The sequence below is a fragment of the Phodopus roborovskii genome, unplaced genomic scaffold, assembly GCF_943737965.1.
Source record: "Phodopus roborovskii unplaced genomic scaffold, PHOROB, whole genome shotgun sequence".
Lineage (NCBI taxonomy): Eukaryota > Metazoa > Chordata > Mammalia > Rodentia > Cricetidae > Phodopus > Phodopus roborovskii.
In genome coordinates, this window is record NW_026126480.1 from 58,665,606 (window position 1) to 58,683,149 (window position 17,544).

The window sequence follows — 17,544 nt, forward strand, 5'->3', positions numbered from 1 at the left end:
TATTCCCTTGCCAGAAAAGACTATTATGGCCTCTCCTGAAGGAGCTACCATGTCAGACAATCCTGCTTATTATCAGAGCACACTTCTACCCACCCTCATTGTTTCTGTACTATAACTGGACTTAACTGGCCACAGGCCCCAACTTTAAGGTGGAAAATGTGGCTTGTTAGACTACATGAAAAGTACCTGATATCCAACATTATGTGCTTCAAAATTATCCCTCAGCTTTAATATCTCTTTTTTATGTATGTTCTTGAGGCTTCTGTGTTTACAGATTAGGAAGTTCAAGTATACACTCAGAGAAAGAGAGAGGAGAGAGGAAGAGAGAGAGAGAGAGAGAGAGAGAGAGAGAGAGAGAGAGAGAGAAGACTGTGCAGCTGAGTAAAATGCTAAGCTTCAGAGCTGACAGAAAAGCAAGATTTTATCCAAAGAGAAGAGGATTAGAGAACTGTGGTTGACTTTGAAGACAGAGGGTAACTGACAGTTTTTTAACACGATTCATTTGGCCACAAAAAGTGAAATTGGCTCCTAATACTGACAAAGCTGTGAGTGCAGGCATGCGAGAGAACGCTGCAACTTCTTTCAATACAGTCGTTTGCCATATTTTCTGTTATAATATGCACATGGCCACCCTTCCCTGACTTCTACTCTTCTATCTCTGGCTGTGGTTCCTATTTCACCAAGCACTGAACAAATCTAATGCACACAGCTACATCACAAATGTGGGGAAGATATTGGTATTATGGGAAAACAGAACCATTAAGTAGTAAGCTGAATTGCCAACCACACATTGAAATACTAAAATTGATGACAAAAACTTTACAGTTTAGATGAGATTTATTTCTTCACTCCCAGAAGGTTCTGATATAGTCTCAACATTCGACTTGTTGCCATTTAGTTTTAAAGAGATCCCTGTTCTTTGTAGGTTCTGCATGCCCTTTATCTCTGGTGAGTGGATTAGGCAGCAAGCACAGGTGAGAACACAGGTTAGGGAAGAATCAACTGCTTAATCCTCATCTGGCTCCACTATCTGGGATCTGTGGTCTTTGGTTAGACGCACAAGTTAATCTGAATCTTCAGATTGCTGTTGATCTCTCTGAAACCATGAAGAAGTGGCATTCAGATCTTTGGATGAATCTGAACAGGGTGAATTGTTCTGCACCTCTTGCTCTGAAGCTATATTGGATAAACAGGTTGTATATGTGTATGGAACCAAACTCTGACAAGGAGGATAATTATCTGACCTCCCATCTTCTGATTGCTGGTCTTTTGGTTTCTGACATGTATCTGCTATGTCTGTGTGTTCTCTGTCTCTTGTTTGTACATCTGCATACGTATCTCCTCTTAAAACAACAGATTCAGAATCTTGTTGGTCATTGCCTTGACACAGACCTACTTGAAATATAAAGTTACGCACTTGATGATCTTGGGTATGTTGGACTATGGTGCTACGGGGTTGGATGTCTTGGTATAGTGCTCTCTGCCTTAAGGATTCTCTTTCTAATAGCTCTTGGGATTCCCAGTCTAGGGAATGATGTATTTCAAACTGCCATTCTTGTGCTTTCCAATCTTTGTTTCTCCAGCCTTGACTTCTCCAGTCTTGGGATCCCAGGCTAGCAGGCTGCCAGGATGGAGTTGACCAGTATGAACATGACATTTCTGTGAATTGAAAGCTTTGTGAGTCCCAGTTCTCACACAACTGTGTTGGGGCTCTCTTTACTAGCATTTGTTGTCTTTCTTGCCAGTTTGGGAACTGGCTGTCTGGGGCTGTCTGCTCTTGGGGCTGCTGGTCTTCAGCTGGTAGAACTTGAGCTTCTTGTTCTGGAGGTTGCTCCTTATCAGATTCCTGATATTCTTCCTCTTTGCCATTGATCTGTTCTTCAGGGTATAGCTCCTCTACAGATTTTTGGTCTTTGGTTTGCTCATCTTGGGATTGTTGTACTGGGACCTCTTCCTCTTTGGCCTGCTGCTGGTCAGCTTGCTGGTATAGGAACTGCTCTGGGGTTTGAGTATATGCATCTTGTTTCTTTGTGGTGTGCTTCTTTGGGGATATCCAGTCTTTGATTTGCTGATCTATGGATTTCCGTCTTGAAGTTTTCCTTTGTAATTCTACAGAATGTCTCCTTGGGGGTTTGTCACCTTTGATTTGAAGGTCCATGGAATGTCTCTTGGGACGGAATTTTCCATGTTTGCTTGGCAAGGATAAGGAAAGTCTTCTTGGGGGTTTCTTGCTCATATTAGATTTCCACTCTTGAGTTTGCTCCATGACTTCTGTTCGAATGTCTCTATAAAATATTTCTGGACAATGCTGGATTTGAACTTGAGTGTTTAGTACTTGAAGATCTGAGAATGACATGTCATTGGGTGCTGTATCTTGGGTTTGTGTGCTTTGGGATATTTTGTCTTGAGACAATACATCTTGGAATTGTATCTCTTGGGATGGAGTATCTTTGGAGGGAATCTCTTGTGGTGGAGTCTCTGCAGATTGAGTCTCTTGGGATGGTATATCTAGAGTTAGTATATCTTGGTATGGAGTTTCTTGGGACGGAGTCTTTTGAGACAGAGTATCTTGGTATGGAGTTTCTTGGGATGGAGTCTTTGGGGACAGAGTATTTTGGTATGGAGTTTCTTGGGACGGAGTCTTTTGAGATAGAGTATCTTGGTATGGAGTTTCTTGGGATGGAGTCTTTTGGGATAGAGTATCTTGGTATGGAGTTTCCTGGGATGGAGTCTTTTGGGATAGAGTATCTTGGTATGGAGTTTCCCGGGATGGAGTCTTTTGGGATAGAGTATCTTGGTATGGAGTTTCCTGGGATGGAGTCTTTTGGGATAGACTATCTTGGTATGGGGTTTCCTGGGATGGAGTCTTTTGAGATAGAGTATCTTGGTATGGAGTTTCTTGGGATGGAGTCTTTTGGGACAGAGTATCTTGGTATGGAGTTTCCTGGGATGGAGTCTTTTCGGATAGAGTATCTTGGTATGGAGTTTCTTGGGATGGAGTCTTTTGGGATAGAGTATCTTGGTATGGACTTTCCTGGGATGGAGTCTTTTGGGATAGAGTATCTTGGTATGGTAAGTCATGAGTTAGTGTATCTTGCAATTGCATGTCTTCGAATGATACATCTTGAGTTAGTGTGTCTTGGTATTGCATGTCTTGGGATGGGGTTTCTTGAGATGGTATGTCTTCAGAAGGCAAGTCATCAGATGTCAGATCATAAGTCTGTGACATATAGGATGATGGGGCTTTAGATTGTAAGACTTGTGTTGACAGACCTGCCATTGATGTTTGGGATGATAAACTATCATGTAACAAAGGGAGTAAATCATGTGAAGATGGAGTTTTCAGAATTTTGAGTGGCAAGTTTTGGTCTTTAAGCAATTTGGGTTGCGGATCAGAGGCATGACCTGTAATAGATTCTAAGTCCTCATCATTCAGGTTATTGCTTCTAGATTCTTTCTGAGAAGGAATATTTTCTGAAGACTCTGGTATTAATGGGGGAGGTAAACCATTCAGTTTAATTTCTTCCTCTAGAGAAGGTGGAGGAATAGTCTCCTGTTCATCTGGAACATGCGTAGAAGATGGACCCTTATCACTTTTCTGTGGGATATTTTGGGGAGCTGAAGGATTTCTTGAGACTCTGAGCTTGAAGAAAGCATAACCCCCCAAGAAAATGGTTTTTATGTTTGAAGCTGAATTATTACTGGGAGATGTTCCTTCGAACTCAAATTGTAATTGATGATTTTCTTCTGGAACAGACTGTTCAGTATTTTGAGTAATTTCTGAAGGAAAAAAAAATACAGCCTGTAATACCAAGGGGGGAAAGTACAGTGTTAATAGGCCAGAATTGTCTTTATGTAATCTTCTCACTGTACTCTCATATTATCTTTCCTCTCTCATGTACACATGTACGCACAAGGTAGCTGAAGCTCTCCAGCCTTTCCTGTCTGTTCATTATTTGGTCCCAATCCTAGATACTGAATGAAGTGATTTGATCAAAATTGCCTCAGGTTTTTTTTTTCTATAGTGAATAATGCTAAATTATTCTAAGATGTTTAAAGTATCCAGTTAATATTCACACACAAAAGTCTACTATTTGATTTGTTAATTATTTAGATGAACTGAATGCTGGTGATAAAAGACAATCTGAATTCACCCTGAAAGTGTTGACAATTAAAATCAGACTAATATAAGAGTATATAATGATAAAAAATCACCCAGTACAATAATATGTACTAGGTTCTGAGGAAAAAGTTAATTTACAGTATCATTTAAAAGAATGATATATTCAAGAAAAATGTCTATCCAAGGAAATGAAAGATTCCTATGCTGAAACCTGAAAATATTGCTGAAAGACAAATGGGGATCTCCATGTTTGTTTATAACAAGGCTTAAAGTTGTTAAAAATCAATGCTATGTAAAAAAATAATAATCAATGCTATCCATGTCAAAATACAAATAATCTCATTCTCAGGCATTAAACATATTTCAAATTTATATGGAATCTTAAGTGGTCTAGAATAGCAAAATTATTTAAACAGAAGAAGAATATTTAAAGAAATAATACTTGCCAATTTTGAAACTTCAATAAAATTATGGTAAGATGGACTGGTATATAAAATAGAGAACCTAGAAACAATCATAGCATAAATAGTTCATGGAGTTTCAACAGTGATGCCAGGATCATTCTTTGGGAAAGCACAGTCTTTTTTAACAATTAGCACTAGGAAAACTTGATAGCCACATGGAAAAAAATTGATTGAGCCTTTACCCAATACCATAGACAAACATTGGTTCTCAGTGGATCAAACTTAAAAGCCAAAAATGTACACTTTGGTGGGTCCCATCCTCTTTAATTCCTATGTCCTGGAATGGTGCTGCCTACATTCAAGATAGATTTTAATTACCCTTTCCTTTATGGAAATACCCTTACAGACAAGCTCAGAGGCCTAAAGTCATCTAGATTCTTTGTAATCCAATTAAGATGGCAACCAAGATTAACTGTCACAGTTGCATTTGGTGACAATTTCATGTGTTGGACAACAAGAGAGAGATGGGGAGATGGTTCATTTGGTAAAGTACCTGCTGCATATGCAGGAGAACCTTAATTCAGAGGCTGGAAGCCATGTGAACCATGACAAAGCATGTTCTTATTACCCTAGCCTTGGAGACATGGAGATGGCCTAGGTAGATTCATGGACCCCAGGTTCAGTGAGATTTCTGGTCTCAAAAACGAACATAGACTGGTCCAATTGAGGAAAAACACACAATGCTGATCTTGGGCACACACACTGTGCATGAGTGCACAATCACATACCACATGCATAACATCACAATATATCCAAGCTTGTAAATAAAAAAAAGAAAAGAAAATTAGATTTGATTAAAAATTATGACTTTTGTACATTGATGAGACTATCCAGAATGTAAAAAAAAAAAAAACAATAATCCAAGGAGACAGGGTGGAACAAAATATTTATAGACCATATGTCTAATAAGAAATTACCAAACTGTACATGTGAAAACACTACAATACAGCAACAACAATGACAAATGAAAAACCTAATTAAGAGATGGATAGGGACCTATATAAAGTTCTTTCTTATTCAAGGAAGAGCTATTCCTGCCAATATGTGTATCGCTAACCATCAGGAAAAATCCAAATTAATCTTTGGGATGGTAGGATTGAACTATATCCTGATTGTAATGACAATTAAATAGATGTGTGAAATTTGTCAAAATTTATTGCACAGCATACTTCGAATGTGTGCATTTGATTGTTTAAAGTTAAAAGCAAGCAAGGAAGCAAGCAAACACTATGCTGAGCAGTCCCAACTGCTGTTGTAACTCAGAAAGCAAGGCCAGGAGCTGCACCACAAAGTCAGGATCCCATGTTCTGCCATACTGAAGATGCTAATTAACAACTCTGTTAAGCCTTAGTTCATTTTGTAGTAGAATAAGGGTGTTGATATAGTATTAACACCATTATTAAGTTGGCACTAAGCGAGTATAATAATGTTTGACATTATAAACAATCAGTAAGGACATAAGCTCCCAAAGTCACAGTACTATGGGTTTTCCACAGAGTTCCATACTTCCATTTTTTTTTCAGGAAGATGAAAAATTATATGTGATCAGAGATAATTGAGGACAGTAGATAGGACAAAAAAGGAAAGCAAGTTATCTTAAAGAGTAGAGTAAGTATCAGTCTTAAGCTCAGAACCGTCTGACCTCCCTAATTTAAGAGTTTCAGTGTGATATCTAAGAATATCTGCACATAATAGAAGTCAATGGGGAGTAATGCTCTCTGTGTGGATGCAGTAATACCAACTGTGCTGTTTGTAACCTTAGAGGGAGGAGGGTGGGAAGAGACAAGAAAATCAGGATTGCTGGAAGCTTGTAGGCAAGCTGGCCTGGAGTAAGCAGTAGTGAACAGCAGGAGAGACATTTTCTCAAAGCAATGTAGAAGGTGAGGACCAATAACTGAGGTTATTCTCTGATCTCCACACTCACACTGTGGCATGGGAGTACTTGCTCTCTCACCCACAGGAACACGTACACACACACACACACACACACACACACACACACACACACACACACACACACTCAGTTCCCACGACAGTCTTGGACGCACCTCTCTTGAATTGGTCCAGCACCTGCTTCTTAAGGCTGCAATAGTCACAGAGATGCTAAACTCTGCTATGGTGATGATTAGTAAGATTGACAAAATTCCCTGCAAAGAAGGAGGAGAAGGAAATCATTTTTAGGTCAAAAGCAGCATCACTTTAAAAACAGAAGCCAAGAATACTTTACACCCCATGACTGAGTTTGGAAAAACTCATATTCATGCCATTCTGTAGCTATTACACATTGCATCATTTTCATGTCTTTCTGGTGAGGAGTGGGTAACAAACTCACTCTCTAGATTGAAACAAGGAGGGGGCCAGTACACAGCAATAGCCTTCCTGTAAGCATCTTCCATTTCATTACAATGACTTATTTCAGTGTGGGAATATGCTACCCCAACACCTTTTTTTTTTCTTCTCCAAGGAAACTGGTTATACACATTTTTTTTTCTTTTTTGAACTGAAAGTTTCAGCTATGTATTCACCTATGTGTCAAATAAAACAAACCTGCCAAATGGATCTAGTACACAGACTGGCATATTGCAGGCACTACTTTAAGGTAATGTTTTCATTGAGAATCAGTATAGTGCAGTGTGGTATTCAAAAAAAAAAGCCTAAGTACTAGAGACAGCAAAAGCTGGGTACAACTGGGCCCAAGGTCACACTTATACTGGGAAAGTGACTAAAGTCTCCATGTCTTTCTTTTGAGCACATGCAGAAGCTTAGATAACTGCCTTGTTGCTAAAGCTGAAGTGTGATCACATCCTGCTGTGTGAAATTCCCCACCTGCAGTCTACCTTCCAGTAGGAGAGAACTGGCCCCAGTCCTTGTAAAGCTTCCATCATATTCACTTGGATCAAGTAGGACAGGATTTTATCCCTTATTGTTTTCAGCCTGTCCTTAGGAACCCAAGTCTAATTCTTGAGTTTATCTCAGCACACACAAGGAGGTCTGTTGCTTTCACTTCACTGGGTGGTTTCAGGGATTAAACAATGGGATTTAATTTCCCACATATCTTCTTCACTTTTGTCTTTACTGGTTCAAATTTTCAAATTCTAGGACCCAAGTCTTCCAGATGTTGCTATCAGAAACAGATTAAAAGCCCAGAGTTTGCTTTGGGACCAAAGGAAAATGCTCATTGAAATCTTTGACATGGATGGAAATGATGTGAGGGCAGATAAAAGTACTTGCTATCAAGCCTGACAAGCAGAGTTTATGCCTCGAGATCCACATGTTGGAAGGAGGTAAAGAACTCCTGCAAGTTGTTCTCTGATGTCCACATGTAAGTTATGACATTGTATACCACACACACCTCATATAAATAAGTGTAAAAAAGAATTAAAGTAACTGTAATGTTACTTATAAAACAGACTCGAAACCTTAACTTTAATTAGGGGCTGGAGATAGCTCAGAAATTTTGAGCATGGTTCTCTTCTGGAGGACCTGGGTTAAATTCCCAGAATCCACATCTGTAATTCTAGTCCCAGAGCATCCATTGCTATCTTTTGGCTTCTGAGAAAACTAGGCATGCCTATGGTGCACAATCCCACATTCATACAAAACACCTACACAGATAATAAAGTAAAAATCTCTTGTGTAATTATATTTCCTGGTAAATGAATATGTCATTTACCATTTTGAGTAAAAATCATACAGGTATACAATATACAAAATGGCTTGTGTATTTAGAAGATTGAAATACTTCACTTAAGTACTTTCTCCTACTGCATTTTGTTTCATATCAATTGAGCAATTTTTTAAATTAGCATAGAAGTAAATTTGAATAAAATTGAAGTAATAATTAAAAAACCATTGAGCATTTATACCTTGCCAGATGTTATTTGAAGTAATCAAATAACAGGGACGTAGCTACAGTATTAGTATTTTAATTTTTTACAAGAGGGAAAACCAAAATGTTGGGACCTCACAATGTTAGGTCAAGGTTACAAGCTCCCAGCAGCTAGAAGTAGGAGTAAAAATCAAGAGACTATGGTGAAGTCAGGAGTAAAAATCAACACATCACTGTGTCATGGACACAGCCAGACTAAGGCTGCTCAGACTCCTCCTCCAGAATCGGTCACTCACGAGAAGAAGTGTTGTGCCTACAATACATGTTCCTTCAAGGGAGGGTCCCTGACAGAATTTGTTCTGCTGTGTAAAGCTGATGAGGATCAGGACAGTCCCAGCTGCCGCAACCACCGAGCTAATGATGTTCATGGTCGTGATTCCTTGTCTCTGGAAAATAGATTTAAAGCATGGTAAAGTAAACAAGAACGAAAGGTAAAGATACCTCGTAGGAAATGCTTAGGACTTTTCTAGTTCTAGAGGCCTCATCAGGTCCCTGTGATTGGAAGGCTTGACAAGTTCAGTTCTGACTGGTCGAAGTCAGAAGGCAAAGCATACTGTAGAATGGGCCAGCAATACCCCATGGTTAACACTCCTGAAAATGTCTATTTCATCTCAGCACAAACCATCTTTCATACCCTGGAAGGATGGTGCCTTGGAACGCATCTCAACTTGGAAATCAGACTTGGTTTTGAGTCCTGTTTACATTAGAACTTGTACCAACTATTTAGTCTGTCTGGGTCTCGATTTCTACCTTTAAGAATGAGATCAGGAGGATGAGAGGGAGAGGTAACTGGGATTGATATGTAAAATAAGATAGTTTCTAACTTAAATAAAAGTAAAAAAATAGAAAAGAATGAGAATGACTTTAGTGTAGCATTCATTTATTTTTTAAAAATTTAGTATATGCTAAATACCAAGCATTACCATATGGCTCCAGATATACAAAGGCTCACGTGGGGACTGACAGCTCACCATATTCCCCAGGAAGGATCAAATGATGATCAACAAAACCACATGGGAGGCATAAAAAGCTGATTGCTCCCAGTAATTTTTTTTAATTTTTAAAATTATTATTTTTTGAGAATTTCTTACGTACGTGAGTATTGTAGTTACATCACTGCCCCCAACTCCAACTTCTCCCTTGTTTTATCCCTTCACTCCTCAAATTCATGGCCTCTTATTATTTAATGATTATTTTCACATATGTGTGCATATAAATTTATAATACAACCTACAGAGTTAATTTAGTGTTGTTCATTTGTATGTTTGTTTAGGGTTGAACTCTTGAGGTTGGGTCATCTACTGGGGGCTTAGCTCTGGAACAAATTGATTGTCTCTACCTCATCAGTCATTGATTGTAGTTCTTCAGCTACAAGATTGTAGTTCTAGGGGTGGGGCCTAGTGATATTTCTCCTTAACCCTAACCCTGACCTGGCATGTCAGTTGGTTTTGTTTTTCATATCTTATTTAGGCAACCTTATTTTTGAGGTCATAGGTGCAGATTCCCTGTCATATACAGAAGATGCAATCTTGTAGTAGATGCCCTGCTCCTCTGATTCTTACAGTCTTTCTACCCCATATTTATGATGTTCTCCAAGCCTTCAGTGTAGTGGTTATACTGTAGATACATCAATTAGTGTTGGGCACCCTCTGCTTAATTCCTTTTATTCATTCCCAGTATATTTGATGGAGAGGTGTATGAGTTTCTTACAAGAAAACTGTGTTGGGGGCATCATATTATTTTCTTTATATTCACTCTTGCTTTTTAAAAAGGGTCATTTCAGAGTGTATCTACTATACCTCTGTTGGCTGCATTATGTCTTCTGAGGTTGGAAATGAAACTATGCATTTACACATTTCTGTATGTAGCCTTGTATGGCAAGACTCACAACTGTTTATCATATACCAAGATTTTTATTGAAAACTAGTGGTTTTGACAAACAACAAAACAAAGCAAAACAAAATAAAAACAAAGAGCATGCAAATCTGTCAAGCTCTTTCCATATTAAGTCCTTTGGTCTTTCCAGTCTCTGTTTTGGCTTCCACAGGGACTATTAACAGACTAGGGTCTGTAGATATGTGATCCCTCATGCAGATCACACCTTAGGAGCACAGCCTTAGTCCCATCTGATCCTTATTAAGGGATTGTGATGTCAGGAAGACTCTTGCTTTCTGTGTTTTAGAGATCCATGAAACTAAGTGACTGTGAGTCATCCCATGCTATTATGGATCTGCAATCCCATACTCATGTGTCATGCCATGCCTTCTTCCATCCATGAAGCTCTCCGGGGAGGCACAGATAACCTTTGAGTATGTCTTAGCTCTGGAAGGAGACACAGTAGGGACTGTCAGTACTGATCTCCAGAGGAGCAGATGGAGCATTCATCCCTTTCCCTAGGACTTCACTAGAGTTTGTAATTATTCATGACCAAAGGCCATGAAAACGGATCCAGTGACTTTGAGTGGAAGCCCATAGCTCTAGGGTTTTCTGCAGTGATTAGATGAGGGTAGGAGCATTTGAACATCACCATGCCTATCACCATGCCTTTTGTAAATAACATCTTAATCCTCAGAGAAGCTCTTAGGTAATCTCCCATCAGGTTGAAAGAGCACTGAGAGCCAATCAGCTCTGACTCAGTCCTACAACCATGTGGCATCAGTGCCACTCTTTTTGTCTAGTCCTTGGGCAGGCCTCTGAGGAAAGCCTCTGTTTTCACTGGAGGTGGGGCTGGGAATATAAAGCAAGGGTGACAAGGTTTTTGATGGGTTTTGGTTGAGGTAGGGCTTTTCAACTTTGAGATTGTAGACATTTTGGTCAGATGATTTTTCTACTGTAGGAGGCCTTCCTATGCTTTCATCGTTCTAAAGGGTATTTAGAGGGAGCTGAAGAGATGGCTAAATAATCAAGAGCATTGGCTGTTCTTTTAGAGGACCCAGGTTCAGTTTCACATAGTGTCTTACAAATATCTGTGATTCTAGTTTCAGAGGATCTGACACTTTTGTCTAGCCTCTGTGGGCACCAGATAAAACACTCTTACACATAAAACAAAATAGACCCAAAAAGTAAAAGGATGCTTAGAGACAACCCTAGTTCTTAACATCTAACTGCCAATTAGGTAGGTATACCTACCTAGTTATGACAATCAAAAAATATCTTTGGATATTGTGAACTATTCCCCATTGAAAGAGGAGGAGCAATAATCTACTCCCAGTTAAAAATCATTTAGTTACAACAATGTAGGGTGGTTCCCACTGAGTGACTTTCAGTTTGTTTGCTCAGAGAAGTAGTAGAAAAGGAAAGAACAGGGCTAAATCACCCACAGATTGGGTTTGAACCAAAAACTTGTTGCATCAAGATCTTCCCAAGAAACCCTGAAACTTAAGGCCAAAGCTGCTGTTGCAAAGCAAGTAGATTTTAAATCATGTACAAGTTGTAAAAACTACTTACCAGAATTTGTCTTGGTTTATCATTGAACATTGTGACAAATCCTGTCAGAAAAAACTGTTCAGAAGACAAGAGGCAATGGTTAACAGGTGGTACATCTAATCTGTCGACAACACAGTCTCCTTTGGGTCTTCAAACTGTCAGTGCTACCCTCTCTCCCCCAGTATCTAATCTTTCTAACCTGAGTGTTAGGGAGGAAGGTTCTTGTTTTCATTCCATCTATGGGGGTTGGCATTGGCACCTGTGGACATTTGGGTCTTAGAATCTAAAATTGTTATGGTGCAGTACAGACATTGGGAAGTTACTATTGGTGTCTTCTTCTGCTCCACCGGGCCCATCCTCCTCCTGTTCCTCCTCAAAGCCCTTCTCTCAGTGCCTCACACTATCACCTTCCCTCTCTGGGCAATTGCAATTCCTCTCCAATTGATTTTCCCAGAATGGCTGTCGTCCTTGAATTCATTTCCTCCTCAAAAACCCATAATGTACTCTAATGAGAACACAACTTTCAACAAAAAGAAGAAAAAAATCAACAGAAACCATTTGCTTGTATATTGAAGTTACACATATCCATGCGCATTGCTACCCTGTTCACAATAGCTAGAACTGCAGTCAGCTCAGATGCCCTTTAGACGACAACCAGACAGTGACTAGGTGGTTCCATTTTATGCCACAATCATGCACTTTTCTCAGTTGTTTTTTTCCTATGATGCACCCTTAGCTAGTGCCTTTTGTCATAGACAGGGGATGCATACATTCCTTCTCCCTCATACAGTTCTTTGGAGCACTTATGGTGAGTGTAAAAACATCTTTCACTTTTCTCAGAAAGAGCTTTGTTCAACAGTACTTACAGACCTGGGGCATTACCAAGAAGATGTAGTTGTGTGTTTAATAAATGCCTTTACCATGCAGAGTGGATTTTTAAGAAGCAATAAATCTCACAAATCATACTGGGAGAAACTGATTGGAGAACGAGGAGGTGAAGACTGGGTCCATTTGGTTCTTTGTGTTAGAGTGAGTGTAGTTTAGAAATCAAGATCATATTATTTCATTAGGAAAATTTGTTTTTGAAATACAAATTATAGAAATAGCTTATTACTGGTTTTTAATAGTGATGCTGGTCTCATTAATTCTTTATTTCAGTTTCTGATTTATTGATTGATTGATCCATGCATTCATTCATGTATCTCATATCTCAAGCATGATTCTAATTTCTGAGAATATAAAAGCAAGTAAAACACTCATTCTTGCCCTCTTGTATGTTTTGATATGAGATAATCTAGGTAGTGTAGCATAGGATCAGGAACAAAGCCTGGAATGTTCAGTGGAACCAACATTGTGCTAAACAATTATTGATGGCTCCAATAGTTCCCTGTGACAGACACGAACCCTCTGAGGTAAGAAGGGTGCTGAGCTATGATTACCCTCAAGTTTTCTTACTCACTGAATCTAATTCTGTGAGTGCTAGCTTCATGTGTTTCTGTTTTCACACTCACTGTGTCTGAACATGGTAGACTATCTACTGTTTCATTGCCCAGCTTGGTACTGCAGGATGTATTATACCCATGGGCTTTGGAAAAGCACAATGTACCTGGGAACAATCATCATTGTGAGGGTTGCAGACAATGGCCAGTGAAATAATATGGGGTAATTTCTTTTGCCAAGGAGTGGTTTGCCTGTTTGGTATCTCAGAAGGGACACACTTATGAAATGTATTGTCATAGAGCTGAATCCAATTCACATTAGTGTTCATAGCAACTTTTGAGAAGTTCTTAGCAGATGGTACTTACAATAAATGCTCCCCAGAATGGATATCCTGTGATGATCACAAGAGGAAATTTTTTGGAGAAAAAGATGAAATTAAATGCTAATATAATCCCAAGGCCCACAATGATCAGAGAAAGAAGAATCTGGATAGCCTGGAAGGAGAAAATGAACATGAGGTAACAAGAGCCAAGACCTGTAGGCTGCCCCAAACACACCTCTGGCTGCACACTACCCCAATATAAACATTTTCCATATCTCCATCATACTGAGTCCATCCCAATTTTAATTCTTCATTCTTGTAGTAGAAGACATATTTGAATTTGTGTGTGACTAAACCTAGATGCAAACTTCTTAAGTACAGGCCCCATACACTATTTCCTTACGCCCTTCCTCCTCTGTCACACTGACATCTTGATTACCCTCATAATTGGCCTCCACATTGTCAATGCTAAGTGCAGTCATTCCTCTGTTTGCATGGGAAAGTGGGTGAGAGACTGGGTTCCAGGACCAGAATCTGAGGATGCTTAAGTCTCTTATGTTAAAAATGTCATAATATGTCCTTGTTGTATGTGCATCGTTTGGGTACATGCCTAAGAGTGGAAATGCTGGATCTTGTGGTAGACTGATTCCCATTTTCCTGAGGAACCTCCATGCTGATTTCCAAAGTGGCTGTATGAGTTTGTACTCCCACCAGCAGTGGAGGAGTGTTCCCCTTTCTCCACATCCTCTCCAGCGTAAGTTTTCATTGGTGTTTTTTATTTTAGTCATTCTGACGGGAGTGAAACGGTATCTCAGAGTTGTTTTGATTTGCATTTCCCTGATGTCTAAGGATGTTGAGCAATTTCTTATGTGTTTTTCAGCCATTTTACATTTCTCTATTGAGAATTCTTTAGTTCTGTACCCCATTCTTTAATTGGATTATTTGGAGTTTTGGTGACTAACTTATTGAATTCTTTGTATATTTTGGAGATCAGCCCTTTGTCAATGTGGGATTGGTAAAGATCTTTTCCCATTCTGTGGGCTGCTGTTTTGTCTTGTTGACTGTGTCCTTTGCCTTTCAGAAGCTTCTCAGTTTCAGGAGGTCCCATTTATTAATTGTTGATCTCATTGTCTGTGCTGCTGGTGTTAAGTTCAGGCAGTTGTCTCCTATACCAATTCATTCAAGGGTATCTCCACTTTAACCAGGACCCCCAAACGTGAATGACAGTTAGGAGGCATGGGCAGTCTTTGAGGCCTCTTGTAGTGGAGCCAGTATTTACTCCCAGTGCACAAATGGAATTTAGAAGCCTGTCCCCTATGGAGGGATACTCTCTCAGCCTAGATACAGGGGGGAGTGTCTACGTCCTTCCCCAAATGGTGTGATAAACTTTGATGATCCTCCATGGAAGGCCTCACTCTCCCTGGGGGGGGGGGTGGATGGGGAGTGGGACAGGGTCGGGGTGGGGGGAGGTCAGGGGAGGCATGGAAGGATTGGAGGAGAGGATTGATATATAAAATAAGATTGTTTCTAATATAAATAAAAATGTCATAATATATGTAGATAATCTACACATATCCTCTTTCTACATATTTTTTTTCCCAGACAGGATCTCTTGGATTCCTAACTGTTCTCATTGTCACCATGGAGCACGGAGTGAACTGTCTGTCTCACTATGGAACACAGTGGAACGCAGGATGAACTGTCCCCAACCTCACTATGGATCACAGGGTGAACTGTCCCCAGTCTCACTATGGAATACAGGATGAACTGTCCTCAGTCTCACTGTGGTGCACAGGGTGAACTGTCCTCAGTGGCACTATGGAACACAGGATGAACTGTCCCCAGTGTTACTATGGAGCATAGGATCACCCATCTCCTCTGCTTCCACCTCCCATAGCTGGGATGACAGACTTGTGTCACCACACCTCTCTCTTCCTGTGCACTTTAAATTGTCTCCTAGGATGGTAAAATACAATGTACCATGCACATGAGCACCAGAAATGTCTAAGCATTATCTGCCTGGGAGTGAACAAAATACTTAACAGGGTGTAAAGCAGGAAGTTGCTGTTGTACTGTCTGCAGAATGACTATAAGAAAACCAGCTGTACGTTTAGTAAGGCATAATTAAAAAGTATTTTCATTCCATGTTGTTCGAGCCTGAGGTTATGCATCCTTTAGACCTATACTTCACTGATGGGACTTTGACTTCACCTTCACTGGCTTCTTAGTTCTGTGAGAGGCACTGTCATACCCTGGGGCCATTTCTTCAGGAAGATATTTGGAAAAATTACATGGTTTCCTGCTTCCCCTATGTTGAAAATCCACGATCAGAACTAGCTCCCCATGAAACAGCCATAGGACCTCCCTCCCTGGAGTTAGGTGAGTTATTGGACTACTCACTCCTGAAAGTTACTGAGTCCATCACTTCAGAAACATCTCCTGCACTGATGGCTGAGAGTTAACATATAAGACAGACCCAAGGCAAACTGTGCATTGCACTTTTAAAGAGAGCTTTTGTCTTTCTATTTTTATCAAAATCAAGGGAAATGACACATGATAACTTTTCTCTGGAAGATCCATTTTTTTCACAAGCAATTGACTTAGATGTACTGCTGCTTTTTATTTTCTGAATATTTCATTCATGTAACAATGTATTTATCACATTAACACGTTACCTTCTTTTACCCTCCTCCCATCCATGCTGACCTTTTCTTTTTTCCAACTAGTCCTTAGTTTTCATGTCTGTTTTGGTGACTTGCTGACTTGCATTAGGGTTGATCATAAAAGCAGAGATATGGAGTTATTTATTGGAGCATGGGCAAAACTTATCAGTAGCTACAGTTTTAGAGAAAATCACTGATCCCTTTGGTGTCCCCCAGCAACCATTAGTTGTCAACAGTTCCTCTGTGAAGGGTAGAGACTAGTGAGCTTCCTTGACTTTAGAAGGATGCATTGCAGAGGAAATGCCAGGGAGGAAGGAAGCCCAGCTCCTTCCATGAACATTATTACACAAAGCCACCTCTGTAGACAAAAGTGGAGATGAGGCCCCTTTTCTCCCTTCTGGGATGATCCATTATAAGGCAGAACTCACCCCCAAAACCTTTGGCTCGCCCTTCAGGAGATCCAGTAAAGAGTTATGAGGTCTGTAGGGAAAGGCAGTCAAGACATCTTCATCTGGATCTATAGTGATAACATGGGACCTTCTTTTCTCCCCAGATGGTGACTCCATGATTCAGCAGCAGAGCTCTGTTAGGAGAAGGAGTGAAAGGATATTGCAGCCATAATCATGATGTATTTCTCCCCTAGTGCCACATGGAGTCTGCCGCATGAGCCCACAGCAATTACATAGTACTAGAACCACAGAATCCCAGTCATTGAGTCATAGAATCTGAGAATTCTAGAGTGTACTGGCCTTCTCGATTATTACAGAGGGAACCTTGAAAACTTGTTCTATTATCAGTTCACTTAAAAAGCATACGGTAAACACAAAATTAGATAGATGGTGCATACAAAACAAATGCCTGTATCTGTGTGTGTGTGTGTGTGTGTGTGTATGCACATGTATACATATACACACACATATGCACATATACATATATGTGCATATATATTTCACAATTATGCTCTGGTACTCTATCAAATACTAATTACAATTATACATGGTTTGGAATTTTGCTTTTCAGGCTAATGTCTATATTCACATATTTGTTATGATTTCAACTGCTAAATCACCAAGGTAAGCAGTTTAATAAGGCCAGACATAACAGATGCAAGAATCATCTCAGATAGTTCCTAGATTGCAGCAATCACAAATACCTTTGCATACTGTTGTTTGGACACACTCATTCTCTTGAATTTTTCATGAACTTGCTTATGAATA

The 17,544-nt window shown here is 39.7% G+C and overlaps 1 protein-coding gene across 1 annotated transcript; it reads right to left on the minus strand.

Moving 5' to 3' along the window:
• Positions 1–818: 818 nt before the first annotated feature.
• Ms4a14 (membrane spanning 4-domains A14) lies at positions 819–16,917 on the minus strand. The gene is made up of 6 exons (XM_051193976.1): positions 16,756–16,917; positions 13,708–13,836; positions 11,924–11,977; positions 8,713–8,862; positions 6,636–6,734; positions 819–3,802 (listed from the first exon to the last, which is right to left on the minus strand). Exons 1-6 carry the CDS (start codon positions 16,891–16,893, stop codon positions 1,064–1,066), a joined length of 3,309 nt encoding a protein of 1,102 aa, XP_051049933.1. The 5' UTR covers positions 16,894–16,917; the 3' UTR covers positions 819–1,063.
• Positions 16,918–17,544: the final 627 nt, after the last annotated feature.

What these genes read in the sequence shown, in the direction of transcription:
- Ms4a14 (XM_051193976.1), bottom strand. Translation starts at nt 16,893, where the DNA reads ATGGAGTCACCATCTGGGGAGAAAAGAAGGTCCCATGTTATCACTATA. An exon ending in GCGAGCCAAAGGTTTTGGGG is followed by an intron (nt 13,837 to 16,755) that starts GTGAGTTCTGCC and finishes TTCTCCTTCCAG; the next exon opens with GCTATCCAGATTCTTCTTTC. An exon ending in GCTGGACCAATTCAAGAGAG is followed by an intron (nt 3,803 to 6,635) that starts GTGCGTCCAAGA and finishes TTGGTATTACAG; the next exon opens with GCTGTATTTTTTTTTCCTTC.